Genomic DNA, 22,790 nt, shown 5'->3' with positions numbered 1-22,790 from the left:
AGTGAGAGGCCCACGTACCACAAAAAAAAAAAAATGATAGAAAATAAGAAGTGCATGCCTTCCTTTAGTTTTAGAAAATTCCCAGAAATTATATTTTCCAATACTATTTCTCTACCATTTCCTCCATCTTCTTCTTCTAGAATTCCTGGTATGTGAATGTAGGAAACTTCCCACCCATCTTCCATTTCTCCTAACTACGCTTTAATATTCGTTACCTTCCTGTCCCTCTGTCTATAGTTTACACTATCCACTGCACTTTATATTTCAATGATTTTTTTCTATACCCATGTATCTTTATACTAATAATATTTTTCTTTAAACTGACTTACTCCGGGACAAAGAAAACTAAAGTCTATCTGGTAACTGACACTACAGATATGTCTGCTACTTACACTTGCCTTCTAAAACATTAAAATAATGTACCAATTAAAGTTTAAATGTTTGCTCAGATTTCACTTAAAATTATCTGAATACTAGTAGTGATAAGTATATGACCACTATGAAACCTACTGCTTTAGATAAACTCAGCCCTGGTGCACTTATCTAAAGAGAGAGAGCCAATGAGACCCTAGATCTCATTGCCACAAGCTGCTCATGACTGACTCAATTACAACACACATCTACATACAAGAATAAACTTGAATACTGAGTTGCTTTTCTTTCTTTAAAAAAAAATATAAGACCAACGTCACGTAGAAGACGCAATACATTCAAGGAGACTCCTGGCATTGTTGGCACTGAAGGGGACACTGTATCCAGGAACAATGAAAAACTGATTTCAAGTTAAACCAAAAGAATTTTTAAATAGGGATTATCAGTATTATATAGCTATAAGATAATGCACATCTTAGAAAAATTTAGCCAAAGGATTCTCGATGAATTCTGAAAAAACTAGTCTTGCTGCTTTTTAGAAGTTGAATAAAAATTTAAAAGTGAATCTGCTGTAACCATTTTCAGATATTATTTTATCTACTATTTCTAAACAGAAATCCAGTGTTAATGTTTATTACCTTTGGCAACTCCCATTCTGACCGAGATCCATCTGCACTGTAGTAATATTGTCTACCTTGATCGTCAACATGCTTGAGCCACTATAAAGACAAAACAGGTGTTATATTTTAAATGTACATAAAATTGAGTTTAAGCCTATACAACCAGAGATATTAGATGACATTCTCATGAATTTTATTCTACTTGCTCAAGTCCATTGCAAAAGAAATATAACAAAACCTATACTAACAGACTTGCATTTTAAGTTTGGTAAAAATAAGTAATCTAGGGACTTCACTGGTGGTGCAGTGGTTAGGAGTCCGCCTGCCAATGCAGGGGACACGGGTTCAAGCCCTGGTCCAGGAAGATCCCACATGCTGTGGAGCAAGTAAGCCCGCACACCACAACTTACTGAGTCTGAGCTCTAGAGCCCACGTGCCACAACTACTGAGCCCATGTGTCACAACTACTGAAGCCAGCACGCCTAGAGCCCAGGCTCCACAACGAGAGAAGCCACCGCAATGAGAAGCCTGCGCACCGCAACACAGAGTAGTCCCCGCTCGCCACTACTAGAGAAAGCCCGCACACAGCAACGAAGACCCAATGTAGCCAAAAATAATTAATTAATTAATTATTTTAAAAAAGCGTATCTCCCAAGGGTCTTATTCTTTAAACTAGCACAACAACCCATTACCTTCTCTGATGATAAACACATAAAATTTCAAAATGCATTCTCAAACTGGTTGATGAATCATAAAATACTAGATTCATAGTTTTTGTTCTATGTAACTTGGTTATAAAAGAAAAAGGAGTGTAGGAAGTGAGGTGGTATGTCATAACAGCATGTTGAGAAAACTATTCCCAAAAAACTATTCCCCAAGAAAAACACAAAGAAATATGTTTACTGAAGAAGTGTAAGCAGATTGACACTCAACGGGTCTTCTCTTCCAAGGGTCTGTCTTAAACAGGTTGACACCACAAACATTACTGTAACTGGAAGCAGTTTAAAACCATGAATAAGTAGTTACACTGAGTTTTCATATTGTCAGTTGACATGATTACAGAACTACAAGAAAATATTTTCATGAGTTTTAAAAATACTAAAAAAGCTTCAGTACATAATGATTTTATGAGAGGAATTTGCCAAGAAAACTAGATGAGAGAAAAAGAAAGTACCTTTTCATTAGTACAGTCACTGGTATACAAGGTGTGCCCACGTGCATCCAACTCTTCTGACCAACCCCTTGGAGGAGAACCACACTGACTATCTGACTGGCTGTAACAAACGCTGTGGTAGTTTTCTTCTGATGAAAGAAGCTATAAATAGTCAGAAACATAAGGATTTTTCTTCTTTGAACATATATATATATGTGTGTGTGTGTGTGTGTGCAGCAGTTGAAAATCTAAGCAATTGACTTTATTTGGCTACACATACTAATATATCTTGAATATATTTAAATATTTAGTTTTCAAAACAAATTGTTTAGTCTTTTTAATGGTATACTGTTAAGTGGTAAGGTGAAATTAGTAAGTTATTTTATTGCATTAATGCAAGCCTAGAAAAATTTACTATAATGAAATTGAGAACAATGTTTTCAGACTGAGAGATCAAATGCTACCTTCTATTTAATGCTGCTTTTGAACTGAAATCAGGTTAAAAAATGACAGGGGTGCGTGTGTGTGTGTGCACACATCCATGTGTAAGCAAAGCAGGAAGTGAGGGCACTTCTGTAGACTTGAGATTCTTGAAACTTCTCACCGATTTATTGCAAGTTCCTAGCCAAATGCCCCGCAGAAAGTGCTCAATATATGTTCAACTATTTTCTTAAAGCGTGTGGGATGGAGATGGGGGGAGAAAAGACACTAGCTTTGTAACACTATATTTTATGTTCTAATTTATTGTCAAGTTTTCCTAACTCACTCAACCAAACGCTTCTTAAAACTATTCAAAACTACACTTTGAAAGAAGAAAAAATAATATTGAGAAAATACAAACACAATACAGAAAGATTAAGAAATTCAGTATGTAATATTTACTAGGCTAACTCTAATGTGCAAATGACCCTTCCAGGGTCACGTTCAGGTAAAATATCTTCTACAATTAAATCTACTCAATCAGGCTGGATTTTCCACCATAATTTGGTCTGAAACACTAAGATGTGTAGATTCTCAGTGCTGTAGAAGTAACATACGTAAACATCCTAATGTTAGCAATACGTTCACAAAAACTGACATAGACAACTTAACAGAAGTCTTACGTAGAGTGAACTATATATGTTTTGTAACAGTAACGTTTTTAAAAAATGAAAAACCTAACTCAAAAATCAGGATTTATTTTAATTTAATTGAGACCACTTAAAATGTAAGCTCATATAGGAGAGGTACAGTAAAATCTTTTAGAAACAGTAAAAGAAGGCAATCTGTACAGGAAAATATTATTCAACCATCAAAAAAAAAAAAGAAGGAGGGCTTCCCTGGTGGCGCAGTGCTTAAGAATCCGCCTGCCAATGCTGGGGACACGGGTTCGAGCCCTGGTCCAGGAAGATCCCACATGCCACGGAACAACTGAGCCCATGTGCCACAACTACTGAGCCTGCGCTCTAGAGCCCGCGAGCCACAACTACTGAAGCCCGCGTGCCTAGAACCCATGCTCCGCAACAAGAGAAGCCACCGCAGTGAGAAGCCCGCGCACCACAACGAAGAGTAACCCCCGCTCGCCGCAACTAGAGAAAAGCCTGCGTGCAGCAACGAAGACCCAACGTAGCCAAATAAATAAATATATAAATTTATTTATTTTAAAAAAAGAAGAAGAAGAAGAATCCAGAAAGGTAAGTACAATAAAAAGGCAGCTTTCTCCTTGATGGCATTTGCCAAATCCTGAACTAGAACATTAGCTTTCAAGGCCATGCAGAAGTGCTGGGGAACAGGACTCGGAACAACCTAAGGCAGTGAGTCCCACAAGAAAGAAAGGGGACCCCAAAGAATTATACCTGCAGTTTACGGGGTGAAATCAGAAACAAATCTTGGCGCTTTATTCCATGCTAGGAAAATCACAGGACTAATCAGGGGAAACGGGGGAAGAACGCAACAAGCCACTCTTCATGCAATCCAAAATTACTACTACCTAGGTGGCCTGTGAAAACGCAAACTGAAAATTTAGTTTCAAATGTTCACAGCATACTAGTTTCCCCAGGCACCTTGCTGAAACAAAAGCAAATCCTCTCTGAAGGAACAAACTTTCAACCCTAGCATTAAACTTGCTATATATGAATTTCCAACAACTATAATCTCACATTAAAACACACACACAGGGCTTCCCTGGTGGTGCAGTGGTTGAGAGTTCACCTGCCGAAGCAAGGGACACGGGTTCGTGCCCCGGTCCGGCAAGATCCCACATGCCGCAGAGCGGCTGGGCCCGTGAGCCATGGCCACTGAGCCCGCGCGTCCGGAGCCTGTGCTCCGCAACGGGAGAGGCCACAACAGTGAGGGGCCCGCATACCGCAAAAAAAAAACAAAAACACACACACACACGATGTAAAACAAACACCATGAGTGAGAGTCAGCAGAAGAACAGCATATTCAGACTCTTAAAGACTATATACTGAAATTAGCAAAAATAAAGTAGAAAATAAGACTTAAGAAAGATATGACAAATAAATGCAATATATGATCCTTCACTGGATCCTTCACTGCAGGAAAAAAACTATAAAGGATATGAGTTGACAAGTGAGAAACACGAACATTACCTTTGTATTAAATAATATACTGATATTAAATTTCTTGGGTATGATAAAGTATTTTTCACACACACAAAAAAAGATTTTGCTGGAAACAGTCCTTATACTTAGAGAATAAAACATTATGTTGTCTGGTCCAAATGATTCAGAGAAAAAAATTACTGCAGAGTTAGAAGGGTAAAAGGAGGGAGAAAGTAACAAGGCAAATGTGGTAAAGTGTTAACAACTTGTAAATCCAGATGATGGGTACCTGGCAGCTCACTATACTATTCCTTCTACTTTTTTTGTATGTTTCAAACTTCTCAAAGTAATTAAGATAGGGAAGCTCCCCAAACAAATTTAAAATAACACATTTTTTAAATTCAAGGGTTGGTTTAATATCAAACAAACATACATGATGAAGAGAAAAAGAGCAAACAGGAGCTTGGCTTAGAAATGACTGGGAACAAGCAGAGAGAGACACAGCAATAAAATGTTAAAGTATAAGGGAAATCAAGAGACATGATAAACGGAGCGAGCAGACTAACTGTTCGTCTAATCAAAGTCCCAAAACAAGAGGAAAGAGAAAATGGGACAGGAGCTGTATAAAGACAATGCCTACGAGCTTTTCCAGAACTAATCAAAGATGGAACGCCTCAAATTTGGGATTCCCAACAAAGCCCCGGAAGGAAATAAAAAAGATAACTTCACCGAATCACATCATAGTGAAACTACAGACACGAGATCCTCAAAGCCACCCACAGGAAGGGATCTACAAGCTGAATCTTCCACATCAACAGTGGGAGCCAGAAAACATGAGAATAAAGTCTTCAACGAACAAGGGAAAAATAAAACGCCATCAGCTTAGAACTGTGCACCAGGTGAAGATACTCTTCAAAAGTAAGGATGAAAAACAAATTTCCAGGCAAATGAGAACTAAGATTCTATCACTAACAGAGGCTCACTAAGGAAATTTAAAAGTAGGTACTTAGGACAGTATAAAGTTATCCAAGGTAATCTAATTTGCCTAAGAAATGTGAAAAAAGAAAGTGGTACGTATGAGGATAAATTTTGAGCCACCATGTAGAACAAGTAGTAAGGGAGCTAAAAAATAGAAATAAAATAAACAACAATAGCACCGCTGCACGTATAGTTTCTGTATGGTTTCAAAAGGAGCAAGAAGAGCTGATTAACCGCAGACTTTGATAAGTGCGTCAGTTACAACTCCTGAGGAGGCGTTTCTCATCAGCAGCACGGTGGACAGTTAGGGCCAGGTTGTTCCTCGCGGTGGGAGCTGTCTTGTGAACCACAGGGTGCTCAACAGCTTCTCCGGCCTCTACCCACGAGGAGCCAGTAGCCCTCGCTGAGCTGTGACAACCCAAAATACCCCCAGACATTGCCTAGGTCCCCCCGGAGACAACACTGCCCCACGTGAGGACCACTGTGCTAGGGCAACCACTGAAATAACAAACTTCTGGGTTAGGACGAGAGGGCGAGCATCTGCTCCCTCTCTAACCCTACTGAAATAAAAGTACCGAAACAAGCCTAAAAAGACCCGAACCGCCGAGAACAGGGAGAACACAAGGAGACACAACAGCCACAAAACTCTGGAGGCTGAGAAGCAGATGAACAAACCCCTAAATTATCCGCAAAGAAAGCAGAATCTAAACTGGTGGGGGGGATGGGTGCCGGGGAGGGAAGATGAAATGCAACAGGTCTGCAGCGCGAAATCTTCAAACGGCCCAGGAAGTGACAGTATTAGGTCCTCCTGGAACCGAGGGTACTGAACTGAGGACTGAAATCACCAGACTCCCCTTCCTCATGCCTGGCCACTAGGTGTGCACCCCTCCCTTATTCCAGCCCAAGTGTAGGGTTTTACTCCCTATCAAGAGGGATTCTGAGTTGGAAGACAACAGGCACGACTGGGACGCAGGTACCAAACAGAAAGCGGGGAGACTAAGGAACTATGTGCAAACTAAACGCCGGGTACCAAGACCCAGGCGGCCCTTACTGCCCAGGCGTTAAGACTTCTGCAGAGACGGGTCAGTCTGAAAGGGAAGACCGAATGGTTCCAACACTGGAGACACCCCACACGCAGCTGACCGAGATCGCCGTAAAGTCAAGTTCAAAATGCCTTGCAACTGTGAGAAGAAATGATTTCCAACCTAGAATTCTTCACTCAGGCCAACTATCGATTAAATAGGAGGGCAGAATACAGACTTTTTCACACACAAAGTCTCAATGTTACCTCCCATGCACTACCTTTCTCAAGAAGTTACTGGAAGATATGCTCCAGCCACTCTGGAAATACCTACTTTACACAATACCTGCAGAGAGTGAGTGGTGTGAGCTCAGATTCTGAAACACTAATCACTCTCATCTAGTCACTGAAATAGAAAGCTAAGAAGGCTGTTAAAGTTCCCATGTATACTTCAAATTTCTTTAAATTATTCTACAATTTAGCCCTTACCCCAATTCTTCCAAATTATATGATTTTACTTTATTATTGATACACAGGACAACTTATTTTCAAATCTTTCTGGACACACAAATTCAAATCACTTTCCTAACATTTTCCTATTATAGTAACACATGAACAATTTCTGACTATCCTCCCACCTCATTCCTGAATACTAAAAGTACAAGTTACCACCAAAGCAAAGCTATAAATAACCAACTGAAAAACAGGATAAGATGAGGGGTCATTAACTGTAAAAAGCTTCCAGATTCTGCTAGATACAGGATGTGTTACCTGATTTCTCCAGCTCCTACCTATAACTGGAGTTCTGTTCTTACTGTACAAGCCAGCTGCTCTCTCTAAGAGCAGGTGTCCTGTGCAGGTGCGGGGACCGCCGTCTACCAAACAGCAGGATTTAACTCCATTCTATCCACACTACCCAAGCTTCTCCTGCACACCTGAACAGTCCCAAGGACTCTCTCCAGGCCTCGGAGATGAGTGTTTCTCAAAACACCGCTGGCCAATTCACCGCACCACCCTCTGAGAGGTGGGAGGGAAGTGAAACCAAGGCAGGTGGGGAGACAGTATGGACACGTGTTAGAGAAAATAACGATATAGAGTGAATTGTCAGACTTAGAGGGTGGTCCTTTGTTCGCAGCAAAGGAATTATACTTATTTCCCCTACATAGAAATAAAAAGTGATCTTGTATCTCTAACAAAAACTGACAAGTACCTTGCTAGCCCCACCAAACCATAAAGAAAAGTGTCAATTAAATAACTTTGTTTTTATTTGTTTGGCTAAATCATATCACGTATTTTCTCTCCTTTTTCTAAAAGATGTCACTCCTTGGGCAACAACAATGATTGAATTAGTATCTTCTAGCGCATGAGGGAAACTACTGCCACTAGGCAACGTTAACCCAGTTAATTCTGGAACTAGTAAGCATGCTACAAGGCTAGACACTGTCCACTAGTTAGAGATTAGGAAGCGACAAGCAGTAATAGAATAAAACGTGGAAAAAAGATTTAGTATCTTAGAGATGTCAACGGTTAGAAGCAAACCTATTCACTTCTTTGAGGAACAAAAAGAGAAAAAGCTCGGTAACTCACTGGTTGACCCCCTAACTCCTCATACCTCTTGATCTCCTGGACTCTGGGAATCTCCTTTGCTTATGTTTGTATCTCGAGTCCAACGAGGGGGTTTCCAAGTTCTTTCCTGTGTTCCTCTGTTATAGTAATAACAACGCCCTGAACTATCTTTATGAGTTTCCCATTCTCCATTAATCTGAATTGCTGGGCTTCCAGGGATCGGGGGGAGAGCCGACTGGGATATTTTCAGTTCTTGCAGGTTAGCGTAGACAGGAGAATCTGGCCGCCCTTGATGTGGAGGTGTTGTCGCCTGTGGAAAATGTGAAATATCCGTGTTTAAACTGGCGTAACGCGCATAAATTAAACGTGAGATTTATAAACATAAATACTAATTCATTTTAAAACATATATACAGGTGTATATATTCTTTATAAGGAAATAAGAATTTAACAGTTTTAATATTCATAGTTTGAAAAAAAAACAAGCTTTAAAGAGAATCCAAAGTGTGCCTGGGCTTCCCTGGTGGGGCAGTGGTTGAGAATCTGCCTGTCAATGCAGGGGACACGGGTTCAAGCCCTAGTCCAGGAAGAGCTCACATGCCGCAGAGCAACTAAGCCCGTGCGCCACAACTACTGAGCCTGTGCCCTAGAGCCCGTGAGCCACAACTACTGAGCCTGCGAGCCACAGCTACTGAACCCGCAAGCCACAACTATTGAGCCCGTGAGCCACAACTACTGAGCCTGCACTCTAGAGCCCGCGAGACACAACTACTGAGCCTGCATGCCACAACTACTGAAGACCGTGCACCTAGAGCCTGTGCTCTGCAACAAGAGAAGCTACCGCAATGAGAAGCCCGTGCACCGCAACGAAGAGTAGCCCCCGCTCACCGCAACTAGAGAAAACCTATGCGTAGCAACGAAGACCCAACTCAGCCAAAAATAAATAAATAATTTTTTTTTTTTAAAGCGTGCTTAATTACTTCCCCTCACCCTGAAAGAATACTCGACTAGAAGTCAGGAGCTATGGGTTCTAGTTCAAGATCTGGCCTAACAAGTTGTAAGACAACAAAAAAAGATCACTTCATATCTCTGAAACTGAACTTTTTAATCTCTGTAAGTGAAGAAACTGGATTAAACCACCTAGTCCCCATTGGCTCTAAAATTCTATGATTTTAGGCAATTTTCAAAATATAAAAAGTCTTACATATAGGTAACTCAGAATTTATTCAGAAAACTATCAAAAGAACGATTTCATATCCTAAGCTCTAATATTAATCAAGAATATAAGTAAAAGACAAAGGAGATACAATACTTCAGGTAAGAATTTACCACATACTACTTCTCAGCTATAATTTCTCAGCAGCCATAAACAAGTCTTTCCTCTCTTCCTAGTCTACTTATTTGTGAATTTCCTAAGACTGGAAAGACAATTAGTAGTAACTCTGATTTACACGCTTATTCAGTCTCAACCTTCAGTTTTACTTTTTATTTTTAAATGTCTCACTAGATGTCAGTCAAGAGCAGAATGCTCTTCATACACTTTGCATAAGGACATTGTAAACTGTATTAAGTTAGAATTATAATTGCTGAAAGAAAAAGTGCACGTCTGAGAACGCCTTTTTAATACTGTGTGTTTGTATTTGTGTATACATCTTTCCTTTTACAAGAGGGTTTCTCAACCTCAGCACCACTAACATTTGGGAAGAGATCATTCTTTTTGTGGGAGGCTATCCTGGGCATTGTAGAATGTTCACTAGCATCTCCAGCTGCCACCCACCAGATGACAGTGGCTTCCCCTCACTGTGACAATTAGAGTCTCCAGACACTGCCAAATGTCTCATGGGGACAAACTGCCCCTGGTTGAGAACCTTTGCCATATTAGTCCTAGAATTATTCAGACGTTCAATTACTTCTATAATATACCCATAGTTTTATGGACACCTGAAAACACTGAATTAAAAAAGGGAAATGTGGGCCATCATCAAAAAATCTACAAACAATAACTGCTGGAGAGGGTGTGGAGAACAGGGAACCTCCTGCACTGCTGGTGGGAATGTGAACTGACACAGCCACTGTGGAGAACAGTATGGAGGTTCCTTAAAAAACTAAAAATAGAGCCGCCATATGATCCAGCAATCCCACTCCTGCGCATATACCCTGAGAAAACTATAATTCAAAAAGATACATGCACCCCTATGTTCATAGCAGCACTATTCACAAGAGCCAAGACATGGAAGCAACCTAAATGTCCACTGAGAGAGGAATGGATAAAGAAGACGTGGTATATATATACAATGGAATATCACTCGGCCATGAAAAAGAATGAAGTAATGCCACCTGCAGTGACATGGATGGACCTAGAGATTGCCATACTGAGTGAAGTAAGTCAGAGAAAGACAAATATCATATGATATTGCTTATAGGTGGAATCTAAAAAAAATGGTACAAATAAACTTATTTACAAAACAGAAATGGAGTCAAAGATGCAGAAAGCAAACTTTTGGTTACCAAGGGGGAAGGGGGAGGGAGGGATAAATTGAGAGACTGGGATTGACATATGCACACTACTACATATAAAATAGATAACTAATAAGAACCTACTGCATAGCATAGGGAACTCTACTTAATACTCTGTAATGACCTATATGGGAAAAGAATCTAAAATTAAGGAGTGGATATATGTATACATATAACTGATTCACTTTGCTGTACAGCAGAAACTAACACCACACTGTAAATCAACTATATGCTAATAAAAATTTTATAAAAGGGAAATGTGGATGGATACACTGAATCAGTTTTATTGAAATTAAAGTACTTTAACTGCTAAAATATTATTTGCCTATAAATTAATTATAATGAATCTAAATTACAGAATAAGCTTTACAAAAGAAAACAGTAGGGACTTCCCTGGTGGCGCAGTGGTTAAGAATCTGCCTGCCAATGCAGGGGACACAGGTTCGAGCCCTGGTCCGGGAAGATCCCACATGCTGCGGAGCAACTAAGCCCGTGCACCACAACTACTGAGCCTGCGCTCTAGAGCCTGCGAGCCACAACTACTGAGCCCACGAGCCACAACTACTGAAGCCCGTAGGCCTAAAGCCCGTGCTCCGCAACAAGAGAAGCCACCACAATGAGAAGCCCGTGCACCGCAAAGAAGAGTAGCCCCCGCTCACCGCAACTAGAGAAAGCCTGCATGCAGCAATGAAGACCCAACACAGCCAAAAATAGAAAAATAAAAATGAAAGAAAATAGTAAAACTAACCCGAGACCTGAATACATTTATAAAATGGTTACCTTTGGTCTTTTTAAACATGGTAATTATGCAAATATTGTACTCAGTGATACAAATTAGACTGTTTTTCTATAAATGTTAGCTTTGAATTTAGACTATCACCAAACAGCATTTTTCTATGAAGAAAATCTATCCATGAAGACAGATTTCCATGTGTTTCTCTTCCAGACTAATTCCATATCCTGATGACTTAGCTGGATAACAGTGCTTCTCTGACTAAAACCAACCCTGTTAGTATAACAAGTAATTCTATACAGTAAATCATTTCCCAGGACCTTATCTAGAAAATTCAACAAGTGTTAAAGTTCTTTGCTCCTGATACTTCACTAGACTTGGGGAAATAAAGACACCAAGAAACAGCAACTTTCTAAACAATGTTAGAGACACACTGTACTACGGCTCTAAGAAATAACTAATTCCTGTTGTTTAAACAATTCAAATGTAAACAGTTTTCCCAATTAAAAAAAACTGAAATGCCTTAACAAAGTTTATAAGGCTAGCATAATTCTGAAACAAAAGCAGAGAATTAAATGAAAGAAAAGTACAAACCAATGTCACTTATAAATATAAATGAAAATATACTAAATAAAACATTAGCACTCAAATCTAGCAATGTATTAAATAAATCAGGAAAAAGTGGAAATATTAAGGGAGTCTGTCTTCTGGAAATCTCTTACTGTAATTCTTTACATTAAGAGATTAACTTGATCATCTCCACAGATACCAACAAAGCTACTGATAAAATTCAACATGGATTCAGGATAAATCTCTTAGCAAGTGAGGAACAGGTGATGCCTCCTTAATTTGATTTTTAAAATTATTATTCAAAATAAACATCATACTCAGCAAGACACTGATAGAAGCATTTTCATTAAAGTCAAGAATAATTCCAGGGGGAGTTCCCTGGCAGTCCAGTGGTTAGGACTTGGCGCTTTCACTGCCAGGGCCTGGGTTCAATCCCTGGTCAGGGAAGTAAGATCCCGCAAGCCACACAGCCCAGCCGAAAAAAGAAAAATCCCAGCATGCCAAGTATCACGGCTTTTATTCAACAAATGTGCAATACTAAGATATGAAATGTACTGAGACACGAAAAATGAGTTAACGCATAAATACCCAGTAGGAGAACAACCCTGATACCTGTCACTGACATAATGAATATTTGAAAATCTAAGTCCATGAAAACTACTTAGAAGTTTAATAAGTTGGCCAGATAAAAAGATCATTTAATCAGTTTCTGATACATGAGCAATGACAAGTTAGAAACTGTAACAGAATTTTTAAAATCTCATTCATACTAAGAACTGTTAAAACACAGTTAATAAGTTTAACAAAAAGCTTTAAAAAAAATAAGCTTAAAAAAAATGAGGAATACTTCTAGATAAACTGTTGTTGTTCCTTAATTTTGTAACTGTGTTCCTTCTCATAAAATTAATCTGTACATTCTACAAATTCAATGCAATGTTTGGCACACAGTATAGTTAGTTCACAGACTTGCATACAGTAGCACTGAAGGAAATTTGTTGAATGAACAAACAAGTGAACAAAAGAATGCAAACATATATACCCAAGTAAAAGCAAAACTGAAGGACTTGGAAACGGTTACATGTGATAAAGAAAGGAAACTAGGAAATCATTCACATTTCTAGTTTGGGAACAAGGATGGACAACTGTGTCACCATTTAGACAGGACTGAAAGTGGACTAAGCATCAAACCCTCAGCAGTGCTAAGGTTACGAATATGATTAAAAAAATAGTCTTCGTCTTCTAGGACCTCATAATGTAGTAAAAGAACGTGAAACAAAGGTCATTTAAATGCATAACAGACCTCATGCTAGAGCTACACATGGGACAGTGTAGGAGCAAAATCGAAGAGACTTGGAACCATGGGAATAAGCCTCAGAAATGAATACATCAGAATTAGCCAGGTCAAAGCAGGGGACACAGGAGGCAGAAGAACAAACGTCTGAAAAGCACGGTGCATTCAGGGAAGGATGCCGACTCAGAGGGCAGGTGAGAGGAGAGGCACGAGAAAGATGTAAAGAGAAGCAAATGCCAGAACAAGGAGAGTTTGTGTGTCATGTTCAAAAGCAGACGTTACCCAGCAGCATTTAGGGAATAACTGGAGAAGTTAAGCCAGGAAGTATATTCTGAGTCAAAATTTTGAAATACTGCAGATTTTAGATGAACACAATTAGAGGCAGCGATCAGTTAGGAGGTCGGTACAGACAGAAGATGCGAGAGGCAACAGGCCAAGAAGAGTAGGAATAGAGAAGCAGGGCCAGATGCAGGAAACAATTAGAAGTTACATTAACATGCAGATTGTATGTCTGTTTATGTGAAGCATGTTTTTTGGTGTGTGTGTCTTTAACCACGGGTTAAATAATGTCAAGATGAAGAACAGGATAAAGAGAGGAACACAGAGGAGTTCCATTTAGATTGTAGGAGGTTGGAACTCCTTTTCAAGTCCAGGTGGAAACGCTCAGACTGTCAGGTACCCAGATTGGGAGCTCAGTACAGAATCAGTGGTAAAAACATAAAAGTCATCAGCATACTGGTGGGGCCAGACCTTAAGGGAGCGCACAGGGGGCGGGGGTGGGGGACAGGCCCCTGGGGAGCACCACGCAGCTGCGTTACGAGGTAAAGTGAGGAAACAGGCATGAAGTTAGCCTGAGGTCTGGCACGATGACCTCTGGTGGTGTTATTACAACTACTGATGCAATTAATATAATTAAGGTACTAAGCAAAGTAAGAGGATCCAGTAAAGGAAACAGAAAGTCAGAAGTAGACAGCCTGACAGGAAAAGATGGTATTTAAAAGTCAAGGATGGGCTTTCCTGGTGGCGCGGTGGTTGAGAGTCCGCCTGCCGATGCAGGGGACACGGGTTTGTGCCCCGGTCCGGGAGGATCCCACATGCTGCGGAGCGGCTGGGCCCGTGAGCCATGGCCGCTGAGCCTGCGCGTCCGGAGCCTGTGCTCCGCAATGGGAGAGGCCACAGCAGTGAGAGGCCCACGTACCGCCAAAAAAAAAAAAATTATGAGGTTAATGAGAAAAGCAAAATATAAAAGTGCATCTAACTTCCAACTTAAAATTTTAAAGTATGAAGAAGAACAAGCTAAAACATTATGAGTACCTGGCAAGGTTTTCACTCAGATCTAATGGAGAGATCAAAAGTTTCATAGACAAGCAAAAGCTGAGAGTTCAGCACCACCCAACCAGCTTTACAAGAAATGTGAAAGGGACTTCTCTAAGCGAAAATGGCCACAACTAGAAACACGAAGATTATGAAAGGTAAAGGCAAATCCACAGTAAAGGTAGTAAATCAACCACATATAAAGCTAGTAGCAAAGTGAAAAGACAAAAGCAGTGAAATCCACAGCAAGTGAGTGACACAAAACGCGAAAAGGTGTAAAATACGACGTCAAAACAGTCAACCTGGGAGGGAGGGGAGTAAAAATGCAGGGTTGTAAAATGCGTTGGAACTTAAGAGATCAGCAACGTAAAATAATCATAGATAGATAGGTGTAAACCCTGTGGTAACCACAAACCGAAAACCTATAATAGATACACACAAAAAAGAGAAAGAAATCCAAACACAGCAATAAAGACAGTCATGCAGTCACACAAGGGAAGAGAAGATAGAAATCTTGAGTCACTATGTGGTGTAACAGGACCTATTATTGTGTTGTAGGTCAATTATACTTCAAAAACAAACAAATAAACAAACTCATTGAAAAAGAGATCAGATTTGTGGTTGCCATGGGGGAAACTGGATGAAGGTGATCAAAGGTATATAAGATAAAGAAGTACTAGGAGTGCAGTGTACAGCATGTTAAATATAGTTAACGCGGCTGTCTGTTACATATGGAAGTTGTTAAGAAAGTCAATCCTAAGAGTTCTCATCCCAAAAAGAACTTTTTCTCTATTTTTATATTTTGTATCTATATGAGAAGACGGATGCTCACTAACCTTACTGAGATCATCTCCTCATGACGTACGTAAACCAAATCATCATAATGTACCCCTTAAACTCACACAGTGCTGTATGCCAATTATATCTCATTAAAACTGGAAGAAAAAATTTTAAATTAAAATTAAAAAATTTTTAAATCAATTTTCTCGAGAATTCCCTGGTGGTCCAGGGGTTAGGACTTGGCGTTTTCACTACTGAGAGCTCAGTTTCAATCCCTGGTCGGGGAAATAAGATCCCCAAAGCCACTAGGCATGGCCAAAAAAAAAAAAAAATCAGTTTTCTCTGCATAATGTAATTATATTTTTTTCTATGTGCTTTATTACCTAATTTCATCACAATGAGAATTACTACCCATAGAGTTTGATTAGGACAAGAATCTGGGGCATCTGTCTAGTCTACTGGACTCATAAAGTGACAGCAATAGTATTAACACTATACAAACTAGTGTTTCTTAAGGGATGGTCAATGGATCATCTATAACAGACTCATCTAGGGGTGCTGATTAAAAGTCTTGTTACTGGGGGTGGAGAGTAATGGGGGTGGGGGTCAAGAATCTGTATTTCTAAGTACCCTATGTGATTTTCATGTATACTATTATTCAGAAGATACTCAATCTTTCTGAGTGAACTTAGGGCAAACCGGGCCCCTGGTCCAATACACTTGTATCACAAAAAACATAAAAAACTTAAAGACAATTCTTAAGTCCATACCACCAGCTTCTTACTCTGCAGATAATTCAAAGGAAGAAGTCTTAAAAGAATAAGCAACAAGAAGTACTTCCAATATATGAATCAAATAAAAATTAGTTCTCAAATATTTATAAGACTTAAGTATTACACACTTAAACTGAACAAGCAGCCTTGTTCATGAACTGTCACGAACAAAAATGAGTGGATTTTTCATACCAAAAAAAAATCTTTAAAAGGAGAACACAGAAACAAAGTTAATTTTATGGGTCATATCTGTCATTAATTAACAACTGAACTGGGACCAGTACCTCTGCACATGACCCAATTTAATATTTAAAAAAAGACCTGGCCTGTTCCACTTCTATCTATATGCAGACGAAAATAGTCTTCCCACTGTCCACAGAAAGGAAAAACTGGGGAGCCATATACAAAGAAGGTAACTTTAAACTTCGATTGTACCGGAATTCTTACTTTCATACCAAAAATACTGAGATTTGGCCCTCTTTACTTTTGACATTTAGTCACTGTTTCTAAAATAAACTTCAGAGGACAAGAGAATACATATTAGCTACACTTCTTGTTTCTTAATTAGCATATGCTAATCTGTACTAATACTTAAGTATTATATCTACCTTACGATAAATGACAAATTATATCTGTATTACTGAATAATCAGTCATTTATATTACGGAATAATCAGTCCCCGCAGCCTATAATCATACCGTTAGATTTAGATTTATGGGGAAAAAAACATATACCAAAGTATCAAACTCCAAAACGGAATTCTAATTACTTTTTAAATTCTATTTTAATTCATGTGGAAAAATGACATTTATGTGCCTTTGGTAATTTACCTGCTTAAACTCTGCTTTACCATAATTGCTAATTATAATAACATCGGGTTAGTTAACAGAAGGAGGACAAAAAGAAAAAATATGGTCAACAAGCCAATATTTAGTTAAAATAGGACTGAAATTTGTTTCAGTTTCACAACTGAAAATTGCACACCAACTTTATTTATTTATTAAATTTATTTATTTTAGGCTGCATTGGGTCTTCGCTGCTGCATGCAGGCTTCCCTCTAGTTGTGGCGAGTGGGGGCTACTCTTCATTGTGGTGCATGGGCTTCTCATTGCGGTGGCTTCTCTTGTTGCAGAGCACGGGCTCTAGGCGCGCGGGGCTCAGTAGTTGTGGCACACAGACTCAGTACTTGTGGCTCGTGGGCTTTAGAGCGCAGGCTCAGTAGTTGTGGCGCACGGCCTTAGTTGCTCCGCGGCATGTGGGATCTTCCCGGGCCAGGGCTCAAACCCGTGTCCCCTGCATTGGCAGGCGGATTCTTAACCACTGCGCCACCAGGGAAGCCCTGGACATCAACTTTAAACTGGAAAATGCAACTTTCCAAAAGACAATATTCTCACTTAAAGTCAAATTTTAGGGGGAGGAGGGAAATATATTACCCTCTGTTTAATAATTTTTAAATACAAACACTTGCAAGTTGAAGTGTTCATATCTTAAAGCATGGCTGCACTGAGATTTCAAGCTCTGTACAGTACTCTGATATTTTCTGCAACTCACTTATTTAACTATCGTTTAAGAACTAATTATGAGCCAGGTGGGAGATGAACATAAGACAGTCTCTGTCCTTCAGGGCCAGCAGCCTAGAAAAGAGGAAGAGACAGGCAGAACACGACTCCAGGGACAAGAGCTGAGAGTTATACAGAGAAGCAGCAATAAACAGAGAGAAGAGGGTGAGATGGGGTGCTCGGGAAAAGGCTCCCGGCAGGTTTAACTGCATCTTTAAGGAAAGCAGGAGGAAGCCAGGGACGCCAGGAAGCGGTGAGGACCCTCCAAGAACACTCACGGTCTTAGTGTTTAAGCTGACATAACACAAGGAAATGAAGCAGAGTCTTTCAATAATGAAACATAACTGGTAGCTAAGTGAATCCAGTGCTGTGAAAAGCTTTCACAGATATTATTTTCATGGTAAATAAATTCTTTTTCTTACTGGTTTTCTGGTTATTGCAACCCAGGCTGCCCAACTCCTCCGGGGCTTGCTGTCTCACATTCAGCTACTACAGGTTCCCATTCCACCTGGCTTCTGTCCTCCCCCTGCTCCGCGGACCGTGGCCAACGACCTGAAGGAGCCCTTCACGTCATCACAGGTCCATCACTTACGCCTCCTCCCCAACAGACATAAACAAGGCAGGTCCCAGGCGGGAAGGCGCGGAGACCTGACGGATGCTCGTTTCTGGGAACCACACAAACACACTGGAGTCATTCCTGTGCCACCAAACCTGCCATAACCGCTGCCAACAGGGCAACCGGGCCACGCCATCAACAGAAATCGCTGTGGTTCAGGACTCTGGACCTCCAGGGTGGGTAGATAGCAGCTGACAGACACCAAGTGAAGAGCCCAGGGGCCTGGAGCCCAACACATACATAGTCGTGAGGGGGTGTGTACAGTTGGGAGGTTTATCGTAAGTAAAAGATCTGCCAAAAAGGGACAAGTGACAAACTTCCCCTTGGAGATCAAGCCCACAGCTCTCCAGTGTCAGCTTCTGTTGTCCTCACGTGGGTCCTTCCTGGGCCCAACTACCCTGTAGCTTGTCGTGGACCTTACGACACCGCAGTGTCATCCCACATGGGCTGCCGGCCTTTCCCTCTGGAGCCTGATCGCCTTTCACGCAGAAACGTCCGCCTGGTTTCTCGCTTCGTCTTTGGCGCCAAGCACAGCACTCGCGCACGGTAAACACTCAGGATGTTCTTAAGGGAAAATTACCTTTATAGAACTAAAGAAGCTATCAGGAAATCCATGCACTAAAGTTAATTTCCTACTCCTGTGTTTACAGTCTCCCTGGGAAATCTTAACTGACTCCACTGCTTCAAAAACATCAAACTCTCTCTCAAACACCCACCTCCCTCCCCTGCACAGCAGATGTGTTGTGAAAGACCTCCTGGCGTGGACCCTCCAGACGCTCAGACTCATCACCTCCTCGGCCTCAACCTCTGTCCGTAACACACTATCCTAGTATCCTCACCAGTTCAAACAACGGCATCACGAGCTCCTCAGGGGGAGATCTCAAAGTCACCCTGTGTCTCTTCTCTTCACCCCAATGAGCTTCTACTAACTCTTCCCCCTACTCTGTCTTGAATTCCTTCCTCTCCTATCCCAAGACAACCACCTTAATCGAGGTGGTGAATAAGTGAGGACAAGTCCCACTTCTTCACCTTGTCGAACTGACCCTCCAGTCCCAAGAGTTATTCTCCAAAAACAAATCTGATCTCGTTACTCACCCACTTCAAAAACATCAATGAATATTTCACTGACTGTAGAAGTTCAAATATCACAGCAGAGAACTGAAGGCTCCTAAAATCTTCAGTCCCAAACAATCTTTTCTGCCTTTTATTGCGACTGTTTTTACATTCTTTGTCCAAAACCCCCATGTTACTCACAATTCTATTAATGTCATGCTATTTTCCCTTTTTACACATTCAAATCCTTATCCCTCTATCTACAACACACTGTTCCCAACCACCAACCCGTGAGCCACATATAAACCGTAACGAGTTGGTTCAAAGATCACTTTCTCTTTGAGATGCCCCTCTATTCTTCAAGGGCAGACGTCGTAGACTTCCTGTGCCTCTAGAGCAGCGCTAACGCGAGTATCACACGAGCCAGGTGATCTAAAATTTGCCAGTGACCACATTAAAAAGGTAAAAATAAAGAGGTGAAATGAATTCTAATAGTGTATTCATTCATTCAACCTAATATTCAAATGTTAGCATTTAGCTGTATAATGAATATCAAAATTATTGAGGTATTTTATTTTCTCTGGACTAAGTCCTCAGAATCCAGCATGTATTTCATAGCATATCTCAATTCAGATCCTAAACTTCCATCAAAAATACTTGATCTGTATACAGAGTTCATAAAACTTACAGTTGAAAAACAGATTCACAGACTCAAATGATTCCAAACAGTCTTAAAAGTTTTCCCATAAATGAATCAAGTATGAGTTTTAAAATTTTAACTTGGAGTAACTGAAATAAAATAAAATAAAATAAATTCAGTTCCTCAGACTCACTAGCCACATTCGAAGCGTGCGATTACCACACTTGGCCAGCGGCCGCTAGACCAAATAGGGCCAGCTGGCAGCACCTCGCATTCCCCTGTACTAACTGTCCCCAGCACACCCCACAGTAATTAATTGCTGTTCTTCTGCCTCCCAGTAAACTGTAGGCCCCTGAAGAGTTCAGAGCAAGACCACGTCTTAATCATCATATGCTTTCAAAGTCTAGAACTGAAGATCCCTTCTCAAGCCCTGACTCAGACTCTAATGATTTCTGTTTTCCCAGTAACTGCTTTCCCAGTCCATAGTATGTTTTAAGTAGAAAGGTAATGGGGATAGCTGCTAGATACTAATATTTACTGATGAAACCTCATTATTAATCTGTGTTAAAAGTATTCAACAAGAGATGCTCGTCGTTGGTCAGTTAAGCAAACAAAATTCCTCAGCAGGACATAATGCTGAGATAACAGGACTTAGTTACCATTTTATGCTGATGAAGCAACAGTGCAATGGCCTGGTGCACTGCCATTCATTATTACAAATCTCCCTCCCTGGGAACTTGAATGGTAACTCTAGGATCAGCACCCAGGGGATGACTAAAGAATACTCTGTTGCTGAAATTTCTAGAAGGTAAAAGCTTATGGTACAATTACAAAGGAAAAACAAATGCATCTGTGTTTAATTATTGAAAGCATGTATTACACGTACAAATCTAAGCTTAGAAGCTGAGGTATCTGGCAACAACAAAAAATATAATAATTTCAAAAAGATACAAAATTAATCCATAGTAATATGGGACACATTTAAAGGGCTGACATACTATCTTTCCTCTAATTTTCTGACAAATAACTATTCCTTTTTGCTTTTCAAAACTAAGACTCTGGAAATAAAATATTTTGAAAAACTTTCATTATCTAAGTAAAATAATTTATAAATTGTTATTTCGAAAAAATACAACTAAATAAATGGGTTTCTAACCTACCACATGTCCTAATTCATTAACAAGTCTGCATGAGAACACTGTAATACAACTCCTTGGATAATCTATTATTATATTAATTCCAAACTGAGTGTTAGTTATAAGTTTTAAAGCATTACTTCCTTAAAGCTATATGAAAAGAAGGTCTAAGTATACAAAGTGAATAAAAAGTTGATGATTTACCATCATTTTGATTGCCCAGCAAAAAATACTTAAGCCCTGAATTCCTTAAAAAATATTCAAAATAGGTATTAAAATACATATAGTATGAATCTATACATATAAAAATATGTGTATACTTTCACACACATACATACATGCATGAAAGAAGATCAAAACACTACGTAAGGGGCTTCCCTGGTGGCACAATGGTTAAGAATCCACCTGCCAATGCAGGGGTCACGGGTTCGAGCCCTGGTCCGGGAAGATCCCACATGCCGTGGAGCAACTAAGCCCGTGCACCACAACTACTGAGCCCGTGCTCTAGAGCCCATGAGCCACAACTACTGAGCCTGCGGGCCACAACTACTGAGCCCACGTGCCTAGAGCCCGTGCTCTGCAACAAGAGAAGGCACTGCAATGAGATGCCTGCGCACCACAAAGAAGAGTAGCCCCCGCTCACCACAACTAAAAGAAAGCCCACGCAGCAACGAGGACCCGACACAGCCAAAAATACAATAAATAAATAAATTTATTTTTTAAAAAAACCAGGGGCTTCCCTGGTGGCACAGTGGTTGAGAGTCCACCTGCCGATGCAGGGGACACGGGTTCTATAGCCTAATCTGCAAAGGCAAGAACATTTATGATATCTATGGAGGTCAATACTCAAAACTTCAAGTTTACCCAGAAAGTCTAGAGCAGGCAAGGAGGAAGGGCTTGTTCATGGTCATAGATATTTTGAGTTCATTCTAAGCCAAAAATGTAGTCACTGAACTTAGAATTATGATCCTCATAATAAGCCACAATGAGAATAGAGTTCCCTTTAGCAAGTTCTCCAAGCAGCTAATGGGTAAAGCAGGGTAGGCAGAATGGGATTGTTCTATAATGACAGTGATCAAAAGTCTAGCGCCTCTTTGAGCCGTTCATCTTAAAGTTTCACAAGCTGAGACCTGTCTAGACATTGGGTCATCGTTCCCAGCCCTTCTTTCTTTAGAACCATCAACACCATCCATCTCCAGAACTTTTTTCATCTTGCAAAACTGAAACTCTGTACCCATTACACAATACTCTCCATCCCCCTCTACCCCAGCCAGTGGCAACCAACATTCCACTTTCTGTTTCTATGAATCTGACTACTCCAGGTGCCTCATATAAGTGGAATCACACAATACTTGTCCTTTTGTAACTGGCTTATTTCAGTTATCATAACATCCTCAAGATTCACCCATGCTGTAGCATATGTCAGAATTTACTTCTTTTTAAGCCTGAAAAACATCTTATTGTATGTATGTACACCCAAAATTTTTTCTATGCATCTGTTGATGGAACTTGGGCTGCTTCCACCTCTTGGCTATCATGAATAATGCTATGAATAT

General features: G+C 40.2%; 1 protein-coding gene across 8 annotated transcripts in view; it reads right to left on the bottom strand.

Annotated features, from left to right (window-relative positions):
* The window catches only part of ARHGAP12 (Rho GTPase activating protein 12), a 111,544-nt gene that overhangs the window by 43,184 nt on the left and 45,570 nt on the right, over nucleotides 1-22,790 (bottom strand). For 6 of the 8 annotated variants that reach the window (XM_079914608.1, XM_079914603.1, XM_079914604.1 and 3 more), the window contains 3 exons: nucleotides 8,300-8,563; nucleotides 2,167-2,307; nucleotides 1,011-1,091 (listed from right to left, as the gene is read on the bottom strand). In XM_079914608.1, the coding sequence (XP_079770734.1) occupies nucleotides 1,011-1,091; nucleotides 2,167-2,307; nucleotides 8,300-8,563 (486 nt within the window). The remainder of the gene's footprint in view (nucleotides 1-1,010; nucleotides 1,092-2,166; nucleotides 2,308-8,299; nucleotides 8,564-22,790) is intronic. The other 2 variants (XM_079914606.1, XM_079914607.1) reach the window with 2 other exon arrangements.

Source organism: Stenella coeruleoalba (assembly GCF_951394435.1).
Source record: "Stenella coeruleoalba genome assembly, chromosome: 2".
NCBI classification, from domain to species: domain Eukaryota; kingdom Metazoa; phylum Chordata; class Mammalia; order Artiodactyla; family Delphinidae; genus Stenella; species Stenella coeruleoalba.
The sequence above is the reverse complement of the archived record's forward strand: the minus strand, read 5'-3'. Positions and strand labels throughout refer to the sequence as shown.